The 22,770-nt window shown below is 37.2% G+C and overlaps 2 protein-coding genes across 2 annotated transcripts in view; both read left to right on the plus strand.

The window, feature by feature from the left end:
* The window catches only part of atg3 (autophagy related 3), a 12,064-nt gene extending 1,531 nt beyond the window's left edge, over positions 1–10,533 (plus strand). Inside the window, exons 2-12 of the mRNA XM_079263809.1 lie at positions 234–275; positions 386–435; positions 769–839; positions 4,046–4,153; positions 4,577–4,629; positions 6,943–7,024; positions 7,117–7,151; positions 7,236–7,388; positions 7,463–7,590; positions 9,556–9,624; positions 9,722–10,533. Coding sequence (XP_079119935.1) covers positions 234–275; positions 386–435; positions 769–839; positions 4,046–4,153; positions 4,577–4,629; positions 6,943–7,024; positions 7,117–7,151; positions 7,236–7,388; positions 7,463–7,590; positions 9,556–9,624; positions 9,722–9,803 — 873 coding nt within the window. The 3' untranslated portion in view covers positions 9,804–10,533. The remainder of the gene's footprint in view (positions 1–233; positions 276–385; positions 436–768; positions 840–4,045; positions 4,154–4,576; positions 4,630–6,942; positions 7,025–7,116; positions 7,152–7,235; positions 7,389–7,462; positions 7,591–9,555; positions 9,625–9,721) is intronic.
* Positions 10,534–13,005: 2,472 nt separating this feature from the next.
* On the plus strand, positions 13,006–21,474 carry slc19a2 (solute carrier family 19 member 2; the record flags this gene model as incomplete). The annotated part of the gene is made up of 6 exons (XM_079264069.1): positions 13,006–13,128; positions 14,156–14,683; positions 14,758–15,001; positions 15,096–15,288; positions 21,034–21,175; positions 21,262–21,474. The coding sequence occupies 6 exons, from the start codon at positions 13,006–13,008 to the stop codon at positions 21,472–21,474; spliced, it is 1,443 nt and encodes a 480-aa protein (XP_079120195.1).
* Between the last annotated feature and the right edge of the window lie 1,296 nt (positions 21,475–22,770).

Raw genomic sequence — 22,770 nt, forward strand, 5'->3', positions numbered from 1 at the left:
TATATATATATATATATATATATATATATATATATATATATATATATATATATATATGACACAAGCAGTGCTTTACAGCAGCTTCCACTGGTTTAAAACTCATAGTTATTTGCTGAAACATTGTTTTAGGAAGATATTGATCTTTCTGGAATGTTTTAGCTCAGTTCTGGCACTTCTTTTTCTTCCATATGATAATGTTAATGTAGCTTTTTTATATTTTTATTTTGTCACAGGAGTCGAAATTCAAAGAGACTGGAGTCATTACACCAGAAGAGGTGAAAACAAACTATTACATTTTAGGCTGATGATGATGATGATGGTCTACCCAAGTTAAAAAAAAAAAAAAAAGTTTTGCTCTATACCCTGTTTTGTTTGTTTTGTTCAGTTTGTAGCAGCTGGAGATCACTTGGTTCACCACTGTCCCACATGGAAATGGTGGGTGTCACAGATCAGTGTTTGCCTGCATTTTTTACTGGAAATTTGGTCTGTATATTCTCTTAAGAAAGCCTTAAGATTGTTTATGTTCGCTCCATTTTTCAGTATCACACAGCCCAATCTGAAAGCTGAGATTTTGATCTGTTAAGTTTAAAGTTCTCGTTTTACATCTTGCTGAATTTCACAGTATCTCGCAATTTCCCTCTCGGAGAATCTCACGTTGCAACACGCTGTTTGTTCTGAGTCATGTTGTAGCACATGATGAAAACCTGATTTAGATTTTAAAGAAAGTATTGAAATTATTTTGATTTAACAAAAAAAATGTCCTTTTAGGGCCACTGGGGAAGAAGTGAAGGTGAAGCCGTATTTGCCTCAGGATAAACAATTTCTATTGACACGCAATGGTAAGGAATTAAATTGCATTAGCAGCTTGTGTCTATGTCCTCGTGTATTAAATATTAAGTGTGCTGGTACTGAAAGCATTGAAGCTACTTGTCACTGTTTTGAGAAAACGTGAACAAAAGATGCAGATTGATTGAAACAAGAGTGGGAAGTGATACACAACACTGTTTTTTACTGAAAATCACAACATAAATGTAAATTTGTCTGTTAAAAATGACTGAAAATTTACTGAAATGAGTAAAAAAATCAACCAGACTTAGAAGCCTCATTCACACTTTCCAATACAAACCTCTTTAAAAATGTAAATGAGTCACAAAATAGAGCAGTTTCTGTTTCTTAAAGGGTGTTTTGATTTCTTTTTCAGTTCAGTTGTTTTATAAAATTCCAGAAATTCCCATGGCGAGTCCATACTCCAGGCGCAGTGTTTCCCCATCCTGGTCCTCTGCTACCACTGCCTTGTATGTTTTAGATGAGCTTACTTTAACACACCTGAATGAAGCTGGTTGCAGGTTTGCACTGGACTTGATGAGGAGGTTTATTCAGTTGCGTTGGAGGAGGAACATGTCTTAAACATGCTAGGACTTGAGGACCAGGATTGGGAAACGGTGCTCTTGGGTGACGATAAACTAACTTTCTCTTTCGAAGTGATTCGGAAATCTTCTCAAACGATCTTCTTTCATGCCCACAGTTTCTCCTGTACATATATAAATTAAAAATCAAAACGTAGGTGTTTTTCTCTTCTTTCACATAGTGTGACCATAATTGAGATCCGGTTCTTTATTAATGCGAATGCCCATGGGGGCAGTCAATCAGATCTTAAACTGTGCAGCTCCTTCAGGACATGTGTGCTACGATTTTTTTTTTTTTTTTTTTAAATTTAAAATCTTTGTAGTTTCTGAGACATTTAGCATTTTGTAAAAGTAAATTCAGCCATGTGATTGGATGAAAGTCCTTCAAACCAAATGCGGATTGGACCTTGCAAAAATTCAGCACAGTGATTGGTCAACGGGGTTTCAGAGCTCTGCACTGGTTTGCAGTGTCCGGTTCGTCTTGGTCCCAGTCTCCATTGTCTTTCCTGCAAAATCTTTGAAACACTACTCCTCCTACACCGTTTGTCTCACTTCAACCATTCAAGTATCAAACTCTTTAGCCCATTCAGGAGATATGTTCTCCAACTTTTGGTCTTTGTAACATTTAAACTTTTTAAGCTATTCAAGTTTTTGTCAATATATTGGAATCCATTCCTGTGATTGGACAAAACTGAATTCAGCTCAGCAATTGGTCCATTTTCTGCACCAGTACACAGGTACACATACAAGGCACTGGTTCAAATGCAGCATTTAACATACAGCTCCATTGTCATTTGTTGGCTGTTGCTTGTGTGATGGCGTGCAGGCTGCTCGAAGTACACTGTTGGTCTTAGCTGCTCACTTCACAGGAGTAAAGGAATTTATTTGCAAATGTCTCAGTTAAATATGAAAGATTTGTTCCAACAATGCTCCCTGCAACATTTCAACACATTGATAAATCTTAAACAGCTTAAAAAAAAAGTTTTTCACATTGAACAAAGTCTTTCACATCTTCACTGGACTTCAGTTGAACCTTACACATGTTTTTACAATCCCGCTACTTACACCCTACTGGAAGTGGGGAAAAAGGCATTCCCATCCCAATTTAAAAAGATTTAAATGCTTTTTCCAAGGTGCAACTAAGAGTACTAGTGGTGTAGTGAGTAAGTCAGTGTGCTTCAATACAGAAGTTCATGGGTTCAATCCCAATAAATAAATAATTCAATAAATGGACATTCACATTTGCTATTATTTCAATAATAGCTGGTTCTGGTTATTCTTATTATTCTGCCAAACTTTGGCACGCTACTCCTTCTACACCGTTTAGGTCACTTCAATCGTTCACATCTCAAACCCTGGAGCTCCTTCGGGAGATGTGTGTCATGACTTTTGTCATTTCAAATCTTTGTAGTTTTTGAGATATTTAACATTTTGCAAAAAATTAATTCAGCCTTGTGATTGGATGAAAGTGCTTCCAACCAAATGGACGTTGCAAAAAATTCAGCACAGCGATTGGTCGGTTTTTGCATAATGAGCTGAAAACTGGTTCAACAGGAGCTCTGCACCAGTTTGAAGTGTCCAGTTAATCAAGTTCCCGTCCCCATTGTCTTTCCTGCATAATGTTTGGCACGCTACTCCTCCTACACCATTTGCCTCACTTCAACCATTCAAATATCAAACTGTTCAGCTCATTCAGGAGATATGTGCTATGACTTTGGGTATTTCTAACATGTAAACTTTCAAAGTTATTCACATTTTTGTTAAATGTTAAAATCCTCTCCAGTGATTGGACAAAACAAAATTCAGCTCAGCGATTGGTCCATTTTCTGCACCAGTACACAGGTACACATACAAGGCACTGGTTCAAATGCAGCATTTAACATACAGTTCCATTGTCATTTGTTTGCTGTAGCTTGTGTGATGGCGTACAGTTCTGCAGACTGCTCAATGTGAACTATTTGGTCTGAGCTGCGCACTTCAAGGAGTAAAGGAATTTATTTGCAAATATCACAGTTAAATATGAATGATTTGTTCCAACAATGCTCCCTGCAACATTTCAACACTTTGATAAATCTTAAACAACTTAAAAAAAAGGTCTGTCACATCTTCACTGGAGTTTAGTTGAACCTATTTTTCAATTTCTTATACTTCTGCTATTTCATTTCAATCATTCAGCATAGTTCAATAAATGGGCATTCACAGTTGCTATTATTTCAATTATCGCTGTTTCTAGTAACAATAGGTTTCACTGTTTTATCTCAAATCACCTCCAAGCACAGAGAGCCGACACAACACACTCCATTGAGTTCCATTCATTTTATTCTCAGGTTTTTCTCCTCAAGTCAGGAGGTGAAGAACACAGTCGTCATGGCGACACAAATGTTCATGTCTGTGTGCCTTATTGATTCAACAACCACACACACACACACACACACACACGCATACCTGTGTATTTCTCACTGATTTTTAAGAAACTGCTTCACATGTTTCGGTGTTTTGAGATATGTTTTCATAAATCCCAATATTTCTGATCCTTGTTACCGTATTTCTGCAGATGTTGGTTTTGGATGAGGTGTGTGAGCTTTCTCCCCATCTGTTTGGACTTTAACCCTTCATTATGCTTGTTTACTGTCTTGCAGTTCCGTGCTACAAGCGGTGTAAACAGATGGAGTATTCTGATGAGCTGGAAGCCATCATAGAAGAGGATGATGGAGACGGAGGCTGGGTGGACACTTACCACAACTCAGGTTGGACGCAGTCTCTCTGTGTCCTGATCAATATGTTTAGGGATGTTTTAGTGTTTGTGTGTTTTACTGTCTATAAACTGATCATTCAAGCTCCTCGTGCTCCTCTGCTCAGTTCGGTTTAAAGTGAAAGTAAAAGAGAAACCACCTGAGTCCCTGAAATTATCTTAGTTTTTTATCTTAGATTACAAACCAGCTGGCAGACAAACACACCATCTCACACACACACATCTCTGCTCATTATGCCTTAATGAGACAGAAGTGGGAAGTGTTGCGCAATAATCTTACTTTAATCAAATCGTGCTTCTCCATTTAAAAAAAATCCCAGGAAAAAAAGCTCTTTTTTTTGTTTTAGCCAGAAATAATTGAATCTAATCAGATTTTATGTTGTGTAAATGTAAAGATATTCAGGTTTTGTCTCTTCAGGTGTGTTAGGAGTCACCGATGCTGTTCAAGAAATCTCCCTGGACAATAACAAGGTAGGTGTTGTACTTTCCATGATTTTGTTCTTCCTGATGCGTTCGGTGTAAACTCAGAAATTAAGTATAATTTCTGTTTGTTTTAGTGGTTTGGAATTGAAATGTGAAGGCTGAATCAGATTTGTAAAATAGAATCAGATGGAAAATATCGACTTCACAAGTCGTTGAAAAGAGGAGAAATATTCAGAGTTCATGTTGTGTTGGAGCGGCTCTGGAAGGTGTTCGCACAGCAACACAAAACCACAACATTTATCTGTCATTTAGTTTTCCCGTTCAGTTTTATTGAGTTTAGTTTGGTTTTTAATTTGATATCTGACGGTAAGTCACGCCAGAAGAGGCCAGATTTGCAGGTTTCAGTTGTAATCTGGTCATCATCGACTCTGATGCCTCTTGGGAGTCCTTCTGGAGGAGGGAGGAGGGTTAAGCAGCTCCCACTACTCACTCAGAGGAAGTAAATGTTGCATGCTTTCACATCAGTCTTTGATAACACCGGAAAAAGTCGCTGTAGAGGTCTGAACTCTCGCTAAATGAGGCAGCAATGTTCCTACGTTGGCAACGCTGCAGGGGAACCTTTGCAACTGCGTTGCACTTCAGGACCTCCAGGAACTAGAGCTGCTGTTGTACCTTATAGATCATCATCTAGGTGAAGAAACAATGTCCTCTTTTCTTATTGTGGTGTCCAGGACCAGGTTGTTGTCACTGCAGTCGCTGAGGGAGTTCCAAATCTAGCAGCAAGCAGAGATCGTTTCATTTTGTTCCCAGTTTGTTAAAAGAAAAGTTCAAGTCGCTGGAAAGAAATTCAAAGACATTTCAACCAGTTTCTCCAAACGCCTCATAATGAGTGGAAAGGGAAAGACAGACCTGCAGTCATCCAGGAAGACATGAGGCGGGAACGACAAGGCTGCAGAGAATGAAGCTGCTGAAAGATTCAGATGATTGTTAACCTGCTTGTGACGGACCGAGCAGCGAAGTCAGGCACGGGTTTAAAGTTCAAAAATAGGGTTGTTATTATTATGACCCAAAAAAAGAAAAAAGTTGTTTGAACATAAATGAATAAATCCGGCATATAAAAGAGGTGAACTTAACAAAAATATAATCAAAGAATTTGTAACAGAAGTAACTAAAGCAACAAAATGAAACAAACTGACCTAATAAATGACACACAAGGGGAAACTTAAATAGTGGCTGATCAGCCCAAACAAAACCAGACAAAGGGGGTGACACACAAAACCTAACTAAATGAACAAAGAAAACCCTAAATTCCCATTTCTGCCACTGGTCTGGTCCAAGCGGCAACCTCAGCGGTTAAAAGTGAAGCCTATGCGGAAGTGCATAAAACTGCAGTTCCCCCTTCATCCACTAGGGGCTGCAAAACAGAGCAAATCCCCATAGACTCCCATGTTAAAAAGACCAACTTCACAGCAGAAATAAACATGTTTCCAGCCTGGTTCAAAAATCCATTTTAGGTTTAATAGGTCAGGTTTACCTTCATGACAACTGTGAGGGGAGTGAATTTTTTTCTAACTCGCCCGTTTAAAAGTAATTTAATCTGGAAGTTCGGCATATTTAGGGGCGTGTCCTTTTGATTGACAGGTACCAATCTCCTGGCTTCTAGTAAGAAGAATGTAGAACAACTGCGGTATTTAGCCGGTTAAAAACGTGACTTAGCTTTAGCCCGCTTACCTCCGTTAGCTGGTTAGCTCCCGTTATCTCCGGGTTAGCTCGGTTAGCTTTCTGCTACAGAAAGCTCGGAGTTCGCTCGATGTCAATCATCCGCCATGATGATCACGGCTCCCCTCTCAGCTCCACCTCTTTGCCCATATTTGTATTTACGGGTGGGACAACTTGCATGCCCCTGCCAAGATGGCGATGGTAGGAACCGCCCACCGAGCTTCAATTCAGCTCTTCAGAAACCTACGGGTGACGTCACAGAGGCTCCATCCATCTCTTTATATACAGTCTATGGTCTGGTCCAATTAACTGGCTCCACCCCGTGGCCACCTGCTGGTTCACAGCCAAGGGACTGGAGCTACTGAAACTCAAATCAAAAAGAAAACAAATGAAAACAATCACACCATCACAACAGAAACTAAAATGTGTGCTTTTTCAGAATAGTTGTGATGCTACATGTAACTAATGTCTAACAAATACTAGTCTGTAAATTAAATTCTGGTGAAACACAATAAATCTAAGAGTATGTGTGGTGATTTTAATATCACCCATGTTGTAGACACATCCATCTCTCTGCTAGACCGCAGCGGCGTCGCTTCCATGTGGCGCAGAACGCTGCATTTACTGTCTGAATTATTCCAGGACAAGAACATGAACGCCACATCTGCAGCACGCTGCGACGATGACGATGAGGATGAGGATGGAGAAGCAGCTGATATGGAAGGTATTTGTAGCGTCCTGGACTGGTTTGTTTCCGTCCTACGGCGTCACCAACGCTTTGTGTGTGTGTGTGTGTGTGTGTGTGTTCTGTTTCAGAGTATGAAGAGAGCGGGTTGTTGGAAACGGACGAGGTAAAGTTGGAGAGGTGGACTTTATTTGGTGGTGTTCTCGGTTTGTTATCATGAGTCTCACCTCCACCTGACTCCGCTGTTCAGGCCACACTGGACACCAGTAAGATGGTGGAAACGAAGGCCAAAGCAGAACCAGGGAGCGAAGACGCCATCCTTCAGACCAGAACCTACGACCTCTACATCACTTACGACAAATATTACCAGACGCCTCGACTCTGGCTGTTTGGATACGATGAAGTACGTCGTCAAGGAAACACGACTTCATGAGGAGATGTGGAAATAAGCTGAATATATGTCGGTTGTATTTCCAGGACAGGCAGCCTCTGACTGTAGAACAGATGTATGAGGACATCAGCCAGGACCACGTGAAGAAGACGGTCACCATCGAGAACCATCCACACCTTCCTCCACCAGCCATGTGCTCCGTACATCCATGCAGGTGAGAAATCTCCTCGACTGGCAGGGAATCATTTAGATGGAACATTTAAGGTGGGGCCATGAAACTTTACTGGTTTATTCCTCATATTTTGTTTTTTTTTTTTATTGCAAGTTTTCTGATATTGTATGATTGAATATTAAAAAAAAAAAAAAATTTAAAGCAAAAAACAAAGTACTAATTTGCATAATTTTTAGAGGAAAAAACAAAACTGGATTAAATTAGCTTTTTTATATATATGCAGTGTGTGTGTGTGTGTATATATATATGCAGTGTGTGTGTGTGTGTGTGTATATATATATATATATATATATATGTATATATATATATACACATGTGTGTGTATATATACATATATATATATATATATATATATATATATATATGTATATATGTATATATATATATACACATGTGTGTGTATATATACATATATATATATATATATATATATATATATATATATATACACGTGTGTATATATATATATATATACATGTGTGTGTATATATATATATATATATATATATATATATACACATGTGTGTGTATATATATATATACACACACATGTGTGTATACATATATATATATATATATATATATATATATATATATATATATATATACACGTGTGTGTATATATATATATATATATATATATATAGATATATTTTTTTTTTTTTTTTTTTTTTTTAAAGCAAACAAATGAGATATTTTATTACATATTCCATCAGTCATAAAGTAATATTTAGTTGAACAATCCTTTAATGTTTCCGCTCCAGTCAGGTGTTTTCTGTTCCTCTCAGTCAGACTTCTGCACCTGTTGACAGGTATTTTGTCCCACTGTTCAACAGAAAAGTCTCTCATTTGTCCAGGACCAATTTGTTTGTTTGTTTTTCTTTCTTCAACTCAATTCAATTAAAAAAACAGTGTCTTATATTACTAAATTATATTTTTGCAAATTTTTACTTATTGTTCCTTTTTTAAGTCTCCAGTTATTTGAGTGACTGTTGTAAATTCAGCCTTTTCTTTAATGAAAGGAGATGAATACATATGAGCACAACTGTATGTGTATGTATATATATATATATATATATATATATATATATATATATATATATATATATTAGGGGAGAGTGTGACAAAAAGCACTTTGAAAAGTAATTTAATGAAAACAACAATTAAACTGAAACAGACTGTTTATCAGCCCGAAAGAAATTGAATATTTTGAGCAGATTTCGGCTTTTATAGTCTGTGGTCTTGAATTTTTGATCAGCTGATTAACAGCCTATTTTAGTTTAACTTTTGTTTTCAATAAATTACTTTTTCAAAGTACTTTTTGTCACATTCCCCCTTCTTGCTTTTGCATATTGTAGCTCTACTTTAAATCTCATTGAGATCCAAATATCCAAAATTCTAGCAATATCTATATTTATATCTCTACATATATATATATATATATATATATATATATATATATATATATATATATACATACACACAAATAACTTAAATAAATTGAATGTTTTTACAGGGATAGTTTGGACATCAGTATTTATCGCTTCACACATCAGAAAAAACTCTATTTTGCATGATTTTCTTTGACAAAATGTTCTGTAAATCAGATTGTGTTTGAGATATCTTTTGAAGAATTTGTAAAGACTTATATAATATGGAAAGGAGAATACCAGGGAAGTTTGATGTGTTTATGTGAACCAGAAGTGAGATTCTTCATCATTACCATAACAACATCTAAACCGTTTCAGAAAAGTCAGACCCGGTTGTTGAGTCATAACAACATGTTATGTCTCTGGACTGGCAACATCGGTCCAGCATCACACACATTACTTTATTCCTAATTTATTGATTCCTTCCTCTGAATGAGTTTTATTATCCTACACGGAGTGTTAAAAGTGAACCTTTTTGTGAACAAAGCCTGACCATTTTCTCCTCTTCTGTTTCCAGACACGCTGAGGTGATGAAGAAGATCATCGAGACTGTGGCAGAAGGGGGAGGAGAGCTGGGAGTCCACATGTATCCTTCAGGATTGAGTAGGAGAGGGAGATGTGATGTCATCAGCTCTTTATTATTATTACATCATCACTTCTGGATCCTTAACCGAGGTTTTTAGGTATCTTCTGATTTTCCTCAAGTTCGTGCAGGCCGTCATTCCAACAATAGAGTACGATTACACAAGACACTTTACCATGTAGCTCTGCTTCAGCTTCTACGTCACAGATCTGGATCCAGTCGGGTTGTTTCCGTGGAAACGGGAATGTCGAGACAAGTGACGAATATGTCCATTAAATCTTTCTTTTCTTTTATTTGAAAAAAGTCCAGATGTGGATCAGTAAAAGTCCTGTACGATGCTTTCAGTAAAACTCGCTGGGAAAGAAGCGGAAAGTCTCACAGTGGAAGTGTCACTTTAAAACCATCACACATCTTATTTGTGTTGAATGTACGCCCTGCGTTCGCTCTCCCTTCAGCTCCGGAAACATTTATCTCTTCAGCTGCGAGGCGCTCCGTGTTAACAGAGAGGTTCTGGAGTCTCTGCAGCAGGAGTCGCCATGGTTACTCGTTTGAGTCCTCTCCTCACACCACTTCGTCTTAAAACTGCATCATCTGAATGTGATCTCCATAAAACGGCACGCTTTCTACGTTTTCGCTACAAACTGATTATTTTAACTCTTGCCTCCGCAGGTACAACGTGGTAATATTGACTGTGTATGAACTGTGTGAAGCTGTGCATTCTCAGATATACAACAAATAGATGGCAGTAGTCATCACTCTGTCCTTCAATAAATTCATCATAAAGTCTCTGGGTGTTTTTTTGTTAATAATAAACAAATTATAAGGTAATTTCACTGCTAAATACTTCTCTTCTAGATGAAATATTTACTCTACCTGCTGCCTGTCACTCTCTCTCCTTATGTAAAATGTTTCTGTGGCTCGTTTGAAAAGATGTTTATCAATAAATATTCCCAAATATTGCAAACAGAATAAATGTGCATTTATTTTTTTGGGAGAAATTGTATTTTTCTTTGTGTATGAACATTTTCCTAGTTAGTGGAGATGTCTGATATTATAGGCTTACCGATATCGAACGATATCAGCATAAAATGCAATATCGAAAATTATATCTTTATATTTTTGCAGACACAATTTTACACAATATGCGTACATTATATGTGGAACTCTTCACCTACATCTCTTCTAACTCATGACAAAATACAAGATGTCCTGCGTAGTTTTCCGGATATTATTTTATTTTTGTTTGGCACAACTCGCTCCAGAAATATCAGTATTGGTTGATGTCTATGTCAGAAATTAAGAGTTGGACGAAATTGGAATATTCTCATTTCTCAAAAGAAAAAACTATGTAAATATAATTATGTAGATCCTAAAACCATTTTTTTTTAGTAACTTCAATTCTTTACAGAATTTACTCTTCATGAAGGAAAAAAGACGGAAAAAGACAATTGTACAAAAAGCAAAAAAGGGACATAGGAAACTAATGAGAAGAAAGAGTTGCTATTAAAAAATAAAGAATATAAAAATAACTAAAAGGGTAAATGCGAGTTACAGAATTACATAAAATTTGTTAAAAATATCCTTTGGGGTTTTTTTTTTTTGTTTTTTTTTTTTTTTTTGCCTTTTTGTTGTTTGAGTCTGAAATTGTATGAAGATACATTTTTACTTCCGTTATAGAGAGATTAAAAAGTGGTTTTCTATGCATTACTTTACTTTTATGAATATGGAACTTTGCGAGAACAGGATCAGGTTGATAAGAAATATGGCAGGGGAATCTTTCTTCTTAAAATCTGTGACACCAAACAGGACATTTTAAAAATACAGAAGGAAACCTGGTTTGATGTTATTGGAGATCAGAGCAACAATGTCTTTCCAGAACTTCTGTGAGCATTTCCAAAAAGAGGTGAGTAGAAGTCTCTGGGTGAAGTTTACAAAAGGAACAAGAAACATCAACCTCACTTTTGAATCTCTGAAAATAGTGCTTGGTTGGATAAAATCTGTGGATTAATTTGAGAGAAATAAACAGAAAAAACAACCTCCTTGGCGGAAACACCAGCAGGTGGCGATGGTGAGCTTGAAATGTCGCTGTTCGCTGACACACATCATAATAAGCAAAGAAAATTAACGAAGTAAGACACTCCACGCCAGCTGGGGGCGCCAATGAGCCGCGTTGTTTGTGAAACACCAAGAAGAGTAAGACCATAAGCGGTGGTGCGCATAGACATATATCTCATAGACATCCTATTTACACATCGTCGCCGCCATTTTGGATGGGTCTCCGCTGTCGAGTTTTGTTGCAGAATCAACGTAGTTTCCCCTCTTTTTTGTGCAACAGCGCGTATATATTACACACAAACGAAACACTTTTCTGCACAATTGGTTGTTAAATAATGTCAACACAGTGATATATGATAAATGCAAATGATACATTTTACTCCAATGAGGTGTTTATAAAAAAATATTATATTAATGTTTAACAAAGAGAGTTTTACATGGTAGCATAATTACCTCCGCCAAGGAGGTTATGTTTTTACTGGCTTTATTTGGTTGTCTGTTTTTTGTTTAAGATAGCTAAAGTATGGACGTATTTTTAATAAATTTTCAGGACTTGTTGGAAATGTGAAAAGGAAGAACAGATTTAATTTGTGTGGGGATTCAGATCACTGTTTGGATCCAGGAACTTTTAAAAGGCCTTTGTGGAAGTTTGCACTCTCTGAGTGTTTTTCTGGGTAACTTCTGAATTAAACAGTTTTGATACAATACTTTATTTTCAGACTTTGTACAACTGTATCTCTATGTTGATAAATTAATAAATGTAAATAAAAGAATGTGTTAACTGTAGTCAAGAGAGGGCCAGCAACTATTCCCGTATTTTGTTCAGCATACGGTTGCAATAGCCGGCGAAATTTTGAAAGCAGATTGTGTGGAATTACATTTCACAAGGTTGAATAATAATTTATTTAACCAGATAAAATAGATAGATAAATCAGAATGGATCAATAAACAATCAAACGTGATAGTATCAAATTCATTTATACATTTATTTAAATTGTAGCTACCTTACATCTTAGTTAAATAGCATTATAAAAAAAATATTTTAGCACGTAGTTTTTATTATTTTACAGTGATCTGTGTCATAACAAAATCTCTGCCCTTTGTAACAAAACTCCGGGGGAAAAAAAGGGGAAAAAAATAGGTGAAGTTGTTGTTTTTGGACCTACACCTCATAAAGAAATGCGTTGGAGACGCATGGTGACCCACCCAAGATGGCGGCGCATCGAAAGCTCGTAAAGGCAGAGTGATACAATGCGACGTCTATGTTATATGATGTCTATGTATAGACATATGTCTATGGTGGCGCGTGGAGGTCGTAGTTGGTCCATCATGTCTGTGCTGCATCCAACTTTGCTGCTCTGTGTTTACGGATATTTCTCCAACCTGCGGCCGTCGGAACCGTTCCTCACCGCCTACCTGATGGGACCGGACCAGAACCTGACAGAAACTCAGGTAAACCCGCTGCTAGTCGTCTGCCTGATCAAATCTGGGGTCATATTTCTACTTTTACTTCTTTTAAGTAATTATTATGTTGTAGCTTTTAAATACGTGACACATCTTTATCTATATTTTACATTCATTAGTAATGATTTTAGTATTTTACGTGTAAAAGTTGCTTCGTGTTGGCAGGTTGTGCAAGCCTCGTGCAATCTTCAAGGTTGTGTTTTCAGTTGTTGATCTTTTAGGAATAAATGTTGTTCAAGGTCCCTGAAAAACAATTCTGATTAAGACCCAATAATCTCAAGAAAAAAGAGTCGCCTTGTGTTTAATCGGCTTTAAAAAGCTGCCTTTATTAAACTGGAAACAGAGTACATGCAGTTCCTCTCTTACTGCTTCAGTTAATGATGAAATAGACTCAAGATCCTGAAACTGAAATAGTTTTTTCTCCACTAATTTCCCCACTTCTGCACCCTTTATAACTTATAGTAAGCAGATTTAATTTTTTTTTTTTTTTTTAAATGAACCCTGAACTGTTTCAAAATAATAATAATAATGGAAAAAAAAAACTTTTAAAAATAAATCCACAGCTTTTCCTTTTATAAATAAGAAAAATAATATGATTCTTGAGATTTTTCAATTGTCGGCTGAATTTTTTTTTCCACAATATTTAGATGCTATAAAACATAGTTTCTGCATCACAAAACGTTTCTTGTATTTGTGAAATGCAAATAATGGTCATTTCATGGTTATTATTATGTCATCTAGACCACATTAAGGATTTATAAAGTCCTTTAAAACAACCAGAGTTGAAACAAAGTGCTGTACACTATCGGCCAAAATAAAAACAGAATAAAACAATTCAAATGCACATAACTAACACAATAAAACAACAGGTCATACAATAAATATGAAAATAAAACAAACTAAATAAATAGTCAGTAAAAACCAATAATAAAAATTAAACTATTTACGTTTTATCCGTCTTAAAATGAACATTTCAGCCGCATCATATCAGTTTCACTTTTGTGTTTTTCTGCAGGTTGTCAATGAAATCTTTCCAATATGGACGTACTCCTACCTGGTCCTTCTGTTCCCCGTCTTCCTGGTCACCGACTACCTCTGCTACAAGCCCGTGTTGGTGCTGCAGGCCACCAGCCTGGTGGTCACCTACGCCATGCTGTGGAAGGCGCGGGGCATGCCGGCCATGCAGCTCCTGGAGCTTTTCTTCGGACTCGCCACAGCTTCCGAAGTGGCGTATTACTCCTACATCTACAGCGTGGTGGATTCATCACACTACCAGAGGGTGACCAGCTACTGCCGCAGCGTCACTCTGTTTGGATCGGCTGCTGGGTCTCTGACTGGTCAGCTCTTGCTTTCCGTGGCCAAAGCTGAGCTGGTCCATCTGGTCATTGTGACTCTGGGGTCTGTCGGCGTGGCCTTCGTTGCTCCGTGGTTTCTCCCCATGCCCAAAAGAAGCTTGTTCTTCCACAGCAGTCTGGGAGCAGCTGAAAACAAGCCATGCTGCACTTCCCAGGCAGAGCAGGAGCCGGGTTCAGACGTGCCCATGGTGAGAAACGAGCTCCTTCATCCAGGTCGAAGGGAGTTTTTATCTTTTTATTGGCTGAATCTTTGTATTTTCAGATCTCCAGACCATCTGCAGCAGTGAGAAGCAGTGGTCTTGCGGAGGTGTTGCAGATACTCTTCAGGGACTTCGTGCAGTGCTACAGATGTCGCCCCCTGCTGGCCTGGTCGGTGTGGTGGGCTCTGGCCACCTGCGGCTACTTCCAGGTCATCAACTACGCCCAGCCTTTATGGGAGAACGTTCGGCCATCACAAGACTACGAAATCTACAACGGATACGTGGAGACGGCGTCCACGCTGCTAGGTCAGCTTCACTGCTTCCTTCTTTCATCTTTAAGTTGGAAATATTATTAAAAACGGTGAAAAGTAATGCACCAGTTGTTGTTGTTGGTCTGCAGGAGCTCTGGCAGCTCTGCTGGTGGGCTGCTTGCCGGTGTCCTGGGCTCAGTGGGGGGAGCTGGCTTTGTGTTTGCTCTCCATGCTCATGGCCGTGTGTGTGTTTGTGATGGACCTGTTGAAGAACATCTGGGTGTGTTACGGCTCGTATGTCCTCTTCAGAGCCACTTACATGCTGCTTATCACCATGGCATCGTAAGTACAGAGTCGGGTGTTGAATACATTTTTTAAAAGCTGAGATTATTTTAATTGTCTGAAATATTTTAAAGTTTTAAACAAGTATTTAAAAAGAAATATTAGCTGTGAGATATGTAAATATTGATCATGTCCACCTTGCTCGTACCATTTTTCCCCCTCAGACGGCCTTAATTCTTGGAGTCATAGATTCAACAAGGTTGTTGGAAACATTCCTGAGAGATTTTTCTCCTTTTCACTGATTTATCCTATGTTCAGTATCCATTAATCTCCACAATCTTTTTTCATATATCACCATGAATAATAGCGGTGGGAAAATAGGATAAAAAAAAAAATCGAAAATCGAGATTTTCTTTTTTTTTTTTTTTTTTTTTTTTTTTTTTTTTTCAATGAAACAAAATTAATGTTCTATAGATTTTTGCAATTTTTTTATTGATCTTTTTACTTGTCTTCTTGGGCATTACAGTAGCAGAATGATGGTGTGGCTTCTGTGTTGTTTTCTCCTAACTTAAATCAAGAAAAATTACTAGCAGAAAAAGGTTTTATAAATTTTTGGGGGGTTTTTAATCTACGGAAATCAGAAGTATCAAAGAATTTTGAGAATCACAATTTAATTCGAATCGACACCCAAACAAATTAGAATCGAATCGAATCGGGACAAAAGCGTATCGTCACAACCCTAATAAATAAATCCAACATATTTAATGTGAAGGCCCATGGGGGCATTCACATTATTGAGTTCCTGTTCTTTATATCTTAATCCTGTTCGGCTATTTTTATTATTATTCCGCCAAACTTTGCCATCTCCTGCACCGTTCAGGTGACTTCAGTCGTTCACATCTCAAACCCTGCAGCTCCTTCGGGAGATGTGTGCTACAACTTTTGTCGTTTCAATTCTTTGTAGTTTTTGAGATATTTAACATTTTATAAAAAATAATTCAGCCTTGTGATTGGATGAAAGTCCTTCCAACCAAATGCGGATTGGACGTTGCAAAACTTCCGCACAGCGATTGGTTGATTTTTGCATAATGAGCTGAAAACTGCTGCTGTTTCCGGTTCGACTTCAACAATGCTCCCCGCAACATTTCAACACTTTGATAAATCTTAAACACATTAAACAAAGTTTTTCACATTGAACAAACTCTGTCACATCTGTACTGGAGTTTAGTTTACCTTGCACATGTTTTTGCAATCCTGCTAATTACACCCTGCTGGAAGTGGGGGAAAAAAAGACGTTCCCATCCCAAGTGGAAAAAATTTAACGCTTTTTCCAAGGTGCAACTAAGAGTACTAGTGGTGTAGTGAGTAAGTCAGTGTGCTTCAGTACAGAAGTTCATGGGTTCAATCCTGATGTGGGGCGATTAGAAAAACTATCACTTGTGCTTTTTTCTTTTTTCAATCTCTTGTACCTATGCAATTTCATTTCAATCACTCAGCATAGTTAAATAAATGGGCATTCACAGTTACTATTATTTCAATAATAGCTGTCTCTAGTTTTCATTTTGCCTTTAAATGTTGAAAAATAAAAAAATGTGTTAATAATAGTTGCAATAGTTACAAACAACAGTCTTGTATCTTTTGGGCTAGCACACAGCCATGACCATCAGACAACCATGTCCCTGCAAATCAGTGTGCTTGGAGAAGCAAGCAAGGCGTTAAAATTCATTTCTTGTGTTTTTATTGTAAATGTATGACTGGTTGTGGCCAACGATCTGTAGTGCAATAGATAACGTTTGGGATAGATTTCAAGACCAACAGGCTATCAACTTTACCTGCAAGCAGGACAGCAAGAAAGAAATGGGTGAAACGCAGAAGGCGTAACTGGCGCCGGAGCCAGGTGAAACCAACCAATAGAAACTCTGCTGTCATTCACCAGCGCAGGCCCCACCCATCAAATGCAGTCAAATTCACAACCGAGACTTTAGCAAGCAAATGTAAAGAGAAGAGGACTTATTTTTATGCACAAAGGTTGTAATTTTTTACTTAGAATGAATTTAATTTAATTTAATTTAAATTCATTAAGTTCATTAATTTGAAAAATGTAATGAACTTAGAATTAAATGACTTGAGTCATTAGTTTTAATTGAAGAAAACATTAGTTTTGATTGAAAACATTAGTTTTGATTGAAGTTGGAGAAGTATGCTTTCTCAAATCTATATTTTTAATTGGTACCTAATTTTTTTCTATCTCTAAAAAAAACATTTGATTCTCACTTTTTTTTTTTGTCAAAATTTTTGTTTTCAAATCTAACTTATTTGATTGGATAATAAAGAACAAATTTCTCTCTATAAACACAAGCCTTCAAACGGGGTCGGTAAATGTGACGCTCTGTAACATTAGCTGCAAGGCTAGCTGCTAGGTTCCTGCTGTTGCTGTTGTTTACTGTTTGGACACTTTGGAGCCAATCCGTGTCCCCAAGGTTTCAGGGCAACAACACACACTTTACAGCTGTGTTTCTGTTTTTAATTATTATTGAAAATAATTGTTTTTGTACATTGAGATGAATTGATTAAATAGTAAATTGGTCCATCCTTAGGAGATGATGTGAGCTTTGTGACATGGTGCATCATCCTGCTGGAAGTTTCCATCTGAAGATGCTACACTGTGCTCATAAAGGGATGGACATGGTCAGCATCAAATGGATCCATGCTTTCATATAGTTTCATGCCAAATTCTGACATCAGAATGTGGACTCCTTAGACCAGGCAACGTTTTCCCTTATTTTGTTGTCCAGTTTTAGTGAGTTTGTGTGATATTAGCCTGAGATTTTCATTTTTTTGACGTTCTCTGTTAACCCCTACGGTTGTGTGTGAAAATCCACGTAGCTCAGCGGTTTCTGAAATATTCAGACCAACAATCCTGCCTCATTTTTGTGAGGAAAAAAGAGGACTTCAACAAGTTGTTTTGACCACGTGTACACGATTAGTTAAGGATTAAACAATAAGGAGCCGTACATTACACAGTTTTATTGTACAACGCAGAATCTACAACACCACGACACACAGCGGAGTGGTTTTCCTCTGCGATGTTCATTAAAATCATGTAATGCACAGGTCCAAGTTGTTTAATCCACTAGTCCCATAGTCCCATACAGTAAACATTTTATAACAAATGTTTTTATTTATTTTTACATCCATCTGTTTTCTTAAAGGGGTCCTATTATGGTATTTCGAGTTTTCTGAGCTTTCTACAGTGTTGAATCCTCATCAGACATGTGAACGGCACTGTTTTTTATCACCTAAACTGATGTTTGAGTTTGAGTTTCAGCACGCTCTCCGTTCGGTTTCCATGGCGACGAAAAACGCGTCGTTTTAGAGAGTTTTTTCTACTTAGAAATCCTTGTGACGTCCCGGGGGATAAGGTTTGGTGATTGGTTACCTTCTACTGGTTAACTAGGGCATGTACAAATACATCAGGCGGGTGGAAAACGTGGGATAAAGTTATTTCCAACGATGGCTGGTGAGTTTACCAAAGAGAGACATCCTGCTGCATTCGTTGCTGTGGGTTGCTGTTTTCCACTTCGTTTTCAGGCTCTGATTCAGGTTCCAACATGTAGGGCTGTATGCTATGTGTTGACATTGTATTTTGTTTTTTTATTAAGTTCATATTAGCCTAATCCTTCTGTTTATGAGATGTTATAATGACGGTGAAAGCAGATGCGGTGCGTGCTCCCGATGTAGTGCAGAGGCGGGGCTTAATGCGGAAGAGTCTCAATCCACTCGTTTTGTCACAGGCTGATCTGACAGCCTACGGAGAGGGTTGGTCTGAAGTAAATAAAGCAATTTGTGACAATAACTCGGTCAATCCCAGCCCTTCTGGTCTCAGAAATAAAAATAAATTAGCCTGAAATGCACATAATAGTTCCACTTTAATGTAGTTTTCAAATAGGCTGGTTGTGCCTGCGAAACCTGCAGCTCTGGAGGCGTTGCCGTCTGTGGAAATTTCTTACTATACCTTACCATGGTAGTATTTAATCTTATGCGTTATTCTACTGCTCATATTAGAAGGCCTTACTCTTTATAAATTCCCAAGCATGGGGTCAGTTAACCCTGGGTACAACTGAACGCCAAAGCGCCGTGCTTCCAGTGACGTGCGGTCAGGGGAGGCAGGTGAAGCAGTGCCTCACCTGTCATGAATTTAAAAACGGAAAAAATACATACAATTACTGTTAATATTTTCCATTAATCTGTATTTAAAATACATTCTCAGTATTACTACATACATATTTCTGACATTTTATCACAAAAGAATTTGCCATATTTGAGTTATCGCCCATGGCAGAAACCCTGGGTGAGCCCTTCTGGTCTTAGAAATAAAAATAAATTAGCCCGAAATGCACATCATCACTTTAAGGGTTACAGGGAAACTGGAGCCAATCCCAGCAATCTTTGGGTTAGAGGCAGTGCACACACTGGAGAGGTCACCAGTCCATTGCAGTTTGTAGAATTAGTTTATGTTGAGCCCAATGTAGTTATTAAGCTGGACAACTGTTGTCAAGTTACAGAGTGTTTCTCTCATTTATCTGTCAAAAGCAAGCAGATCCGAATACGCTGATTAACGCGTTGCTTTAGGACTGTGAACATACGCTTTTGTCCCGATTCGGTTCCGATTTTTTTGGGTGCCAATTCGATTTAAATTCCAAATCTCACGATCTTTTGATATTGCTGATTTTTGTAGATTAAAATCAAAAGAAATCTATTTAAAAAAAATTTTTTACTCTTAATTTTTGCTCTTTTGCTCATTTCAAGTAGGAAAAACAACACAGTAGCCAGATCATCATTCAAGTAGAAAAGTAAAAAAAAAGATCAATAAAACAATAAAAATGACCAAAATTTTATAATGGGTTATTTTTATTTATTTTTTAAAAATCGATTTTTTTTTTTAAACAAAAAAATTATCGTTTTTTTTTTAACAAAAAAAAAATCCATTTTAAAATTGTGAAGTGAGAAATCCCGATATTCGATTTTTTTGTTTCGATTTTCCCACCCCTAGTTGCTATGGTGACGCCCATAACAAGTGATATAACAGTGATTTAAGTTGCTGAGCCACATCTGTGTGTATGAAAATAATGCAGCCAGTAGACATTAGAATTGTCACTAACCGTGGTATAAATATATTGAAATGTTGCCATGAGATTGGCTGGTTGGATATTTGTGTTAACCAGTCGTTGACACGATGGATCTTATGATTGGCCATTGAGTGTATATTGATTATTTAAGTGAATAACTTTTAGATTTTTAAGCTTCATCTTGACATTTAGGTTCATTTCATGTCCAGAGAATGAGGTCAGCCAATTACCTGAATATGCTGAATGAGCAGGTTATTCCATCTTCCCTGTTGACATATTCCATGAGGACAATGCCGGATTGTGAAAGAGTGGTTCAACGGACCAGGAGACATCATTTTTCCACATGGACTGACCACCAGAGTTCAGATCTGAATCCCACTTAAAAAGAATACATTTCATCATCAAAACAAGATCTTTGAGAAAAATGGATGCAACTCTGGACAGAACTGAATGTTGTTGTTATAGAAACAACGCCACAGTGAATGCTGCTGTAATCAAAGCTAAAAGCAATCCAACGACATGAGTGTGAACTTAGTATTCTGATTTTTCTGTCTAGAGGTTGGAACTTTGCTGAATCACCATGAAGAATGAAACATAAGCTTATTTAAACAAGAGGAGGGAATTTATGTGTTGGCTCCATTAGCTACAACTCCTGCTGTTTCTCTCTGACCTTCAGATATCAGATTGCCGCCAGCCTCAACATGCAGAGGTATGCTCTGGTGTTTGGAGTTAATACTTTTGGCGCTCTGCTGCTGCAGTCTCTCCTCACTCTGGTGGTCGTGGACTCGGCTGGTCTGGGTCTTGATGTTTTCACTCAGGTGAGGAATCACACCGGCTTCCTCCTCTTTGTTACTTATTGACAACTTTACTGTGTCTGATGGGTGTTGTGTCGTTTCCTCCTCAGTTCCTCATCTATGGCACCTACTTCACCATCATCTCTGTGATCTTCCTCCTCGCCGGGCTCTGCACTCTGGCCTCTAAGAGGCGCTCCAGGGAGGAAGTCATGTCTGATATTCAGGCAGAAGCAGAGTCAAGCTCTCCTCTGAACGGTGACGTCATCTTCTGCACAACCACACAAGAAAACTCGTCACTTTCTCTTGATAAAAGCAGCGATTGAGGAAAGTAACGGCTCATGGTGGGAAAGAATTTTCCCATCAGAAGGCCATGTCTTAATCTATAAATTACATTAATTTAATTTTATCCAGTGGTTTGGGGCTGGAAATGTCAAACAACAAAAGATAATGAGACATCTTTTATGTTTTTGTTTCTTTTTAGAAAGAACTGGTGATACATTTTATTGATATATATATATATATATATATATATATATATATATATATATATATATATATATATAATTTGCCTTTGTTTACATATAAATTATTTATATATATATATATATATATATATATATATATATATATATATATATATATATATATATAAACTATATTTATTATATAACTATATATATAATGTTCAAATTTCATCATTTATATTATTCATACCCCTCGCTCAAGACAGAAGCATTTAACGGATTAGATGGTGCAGGCCCTACAAGGGCAGTCATAGTGGATTTTTAAAATTTGGTTAGAAATCCGTAACGAGGGATGAAAGACATATTATATAATTTTAGCGCTTAAAATACATTCTTCAATGAATGTGCACTGATGTATATTAAAAACAATTAATTGCATCAAATTTAATTTGGGTGCACAACCCAAATTCTTACATTTGATCTATGAAATTGTGTAAAAACATTGCAAAAGCTAAAACGAAAATCCAATGAAGATTTAAAGCTTGTTTATTTCAGACTTTTACAATAAAACTACATCTATATGAACAAAAATGCAATACCTTAAACGCAAAAAGAAAAAACAAAATTGCTTTTAACAGCAGATTTAGTCGTCATTTACTGTAAAATCTCAAATTAAATACTATTGTAATAAAATCAATAACTTACAACCAAGAAGGTTAAAAATTTCAGGAGTTATTACTGGAACTGTAACAAGTCAGCAGCATTAATTTAAACCAGCTAATTTCTAAATAGATTTGTATTTGGGTTTTTTTCTTTTCTCAAATTACCGTGTTTTTTCTTACTCACAAAGGTGCATTGTTGTCAAAACTTGATAGTAATAAGACACACAGAACACAGCCTGATCGTAAAGTTGCCATGACAACAGAGCCTTCTTTCTACGCACATCCAGTAACAGTCACAAAGGCGCAGATTTCCGTTAATATTAGTGACTTATTGCACCCTTCAGTCGACGTTTTGAAGTTGTTTTTAAAAACAATCTGAAACATGAGCAGCATGAACACATAGATGTAGTTTTTATGATTTTACTGTCTTCCGTGTAGTTTTTATGTCAGGTTAATAGTAGCCCTCACTTCCTGACTTGACCTGAGGTAAAAA

This window comes from Telmatherina bonti (assembly GCF_933228915.1).
Source record: "Telmatherina bonti genome assembly, chromosome: 24".
Classification (NCBI taxonomy): domain Eukaryota; kingdom Metazoa; phylum Chordata; class Actinopteri; order Atheriniformes; family Telmatherinidae; genus Telmatherina; species Telmatherina bonti.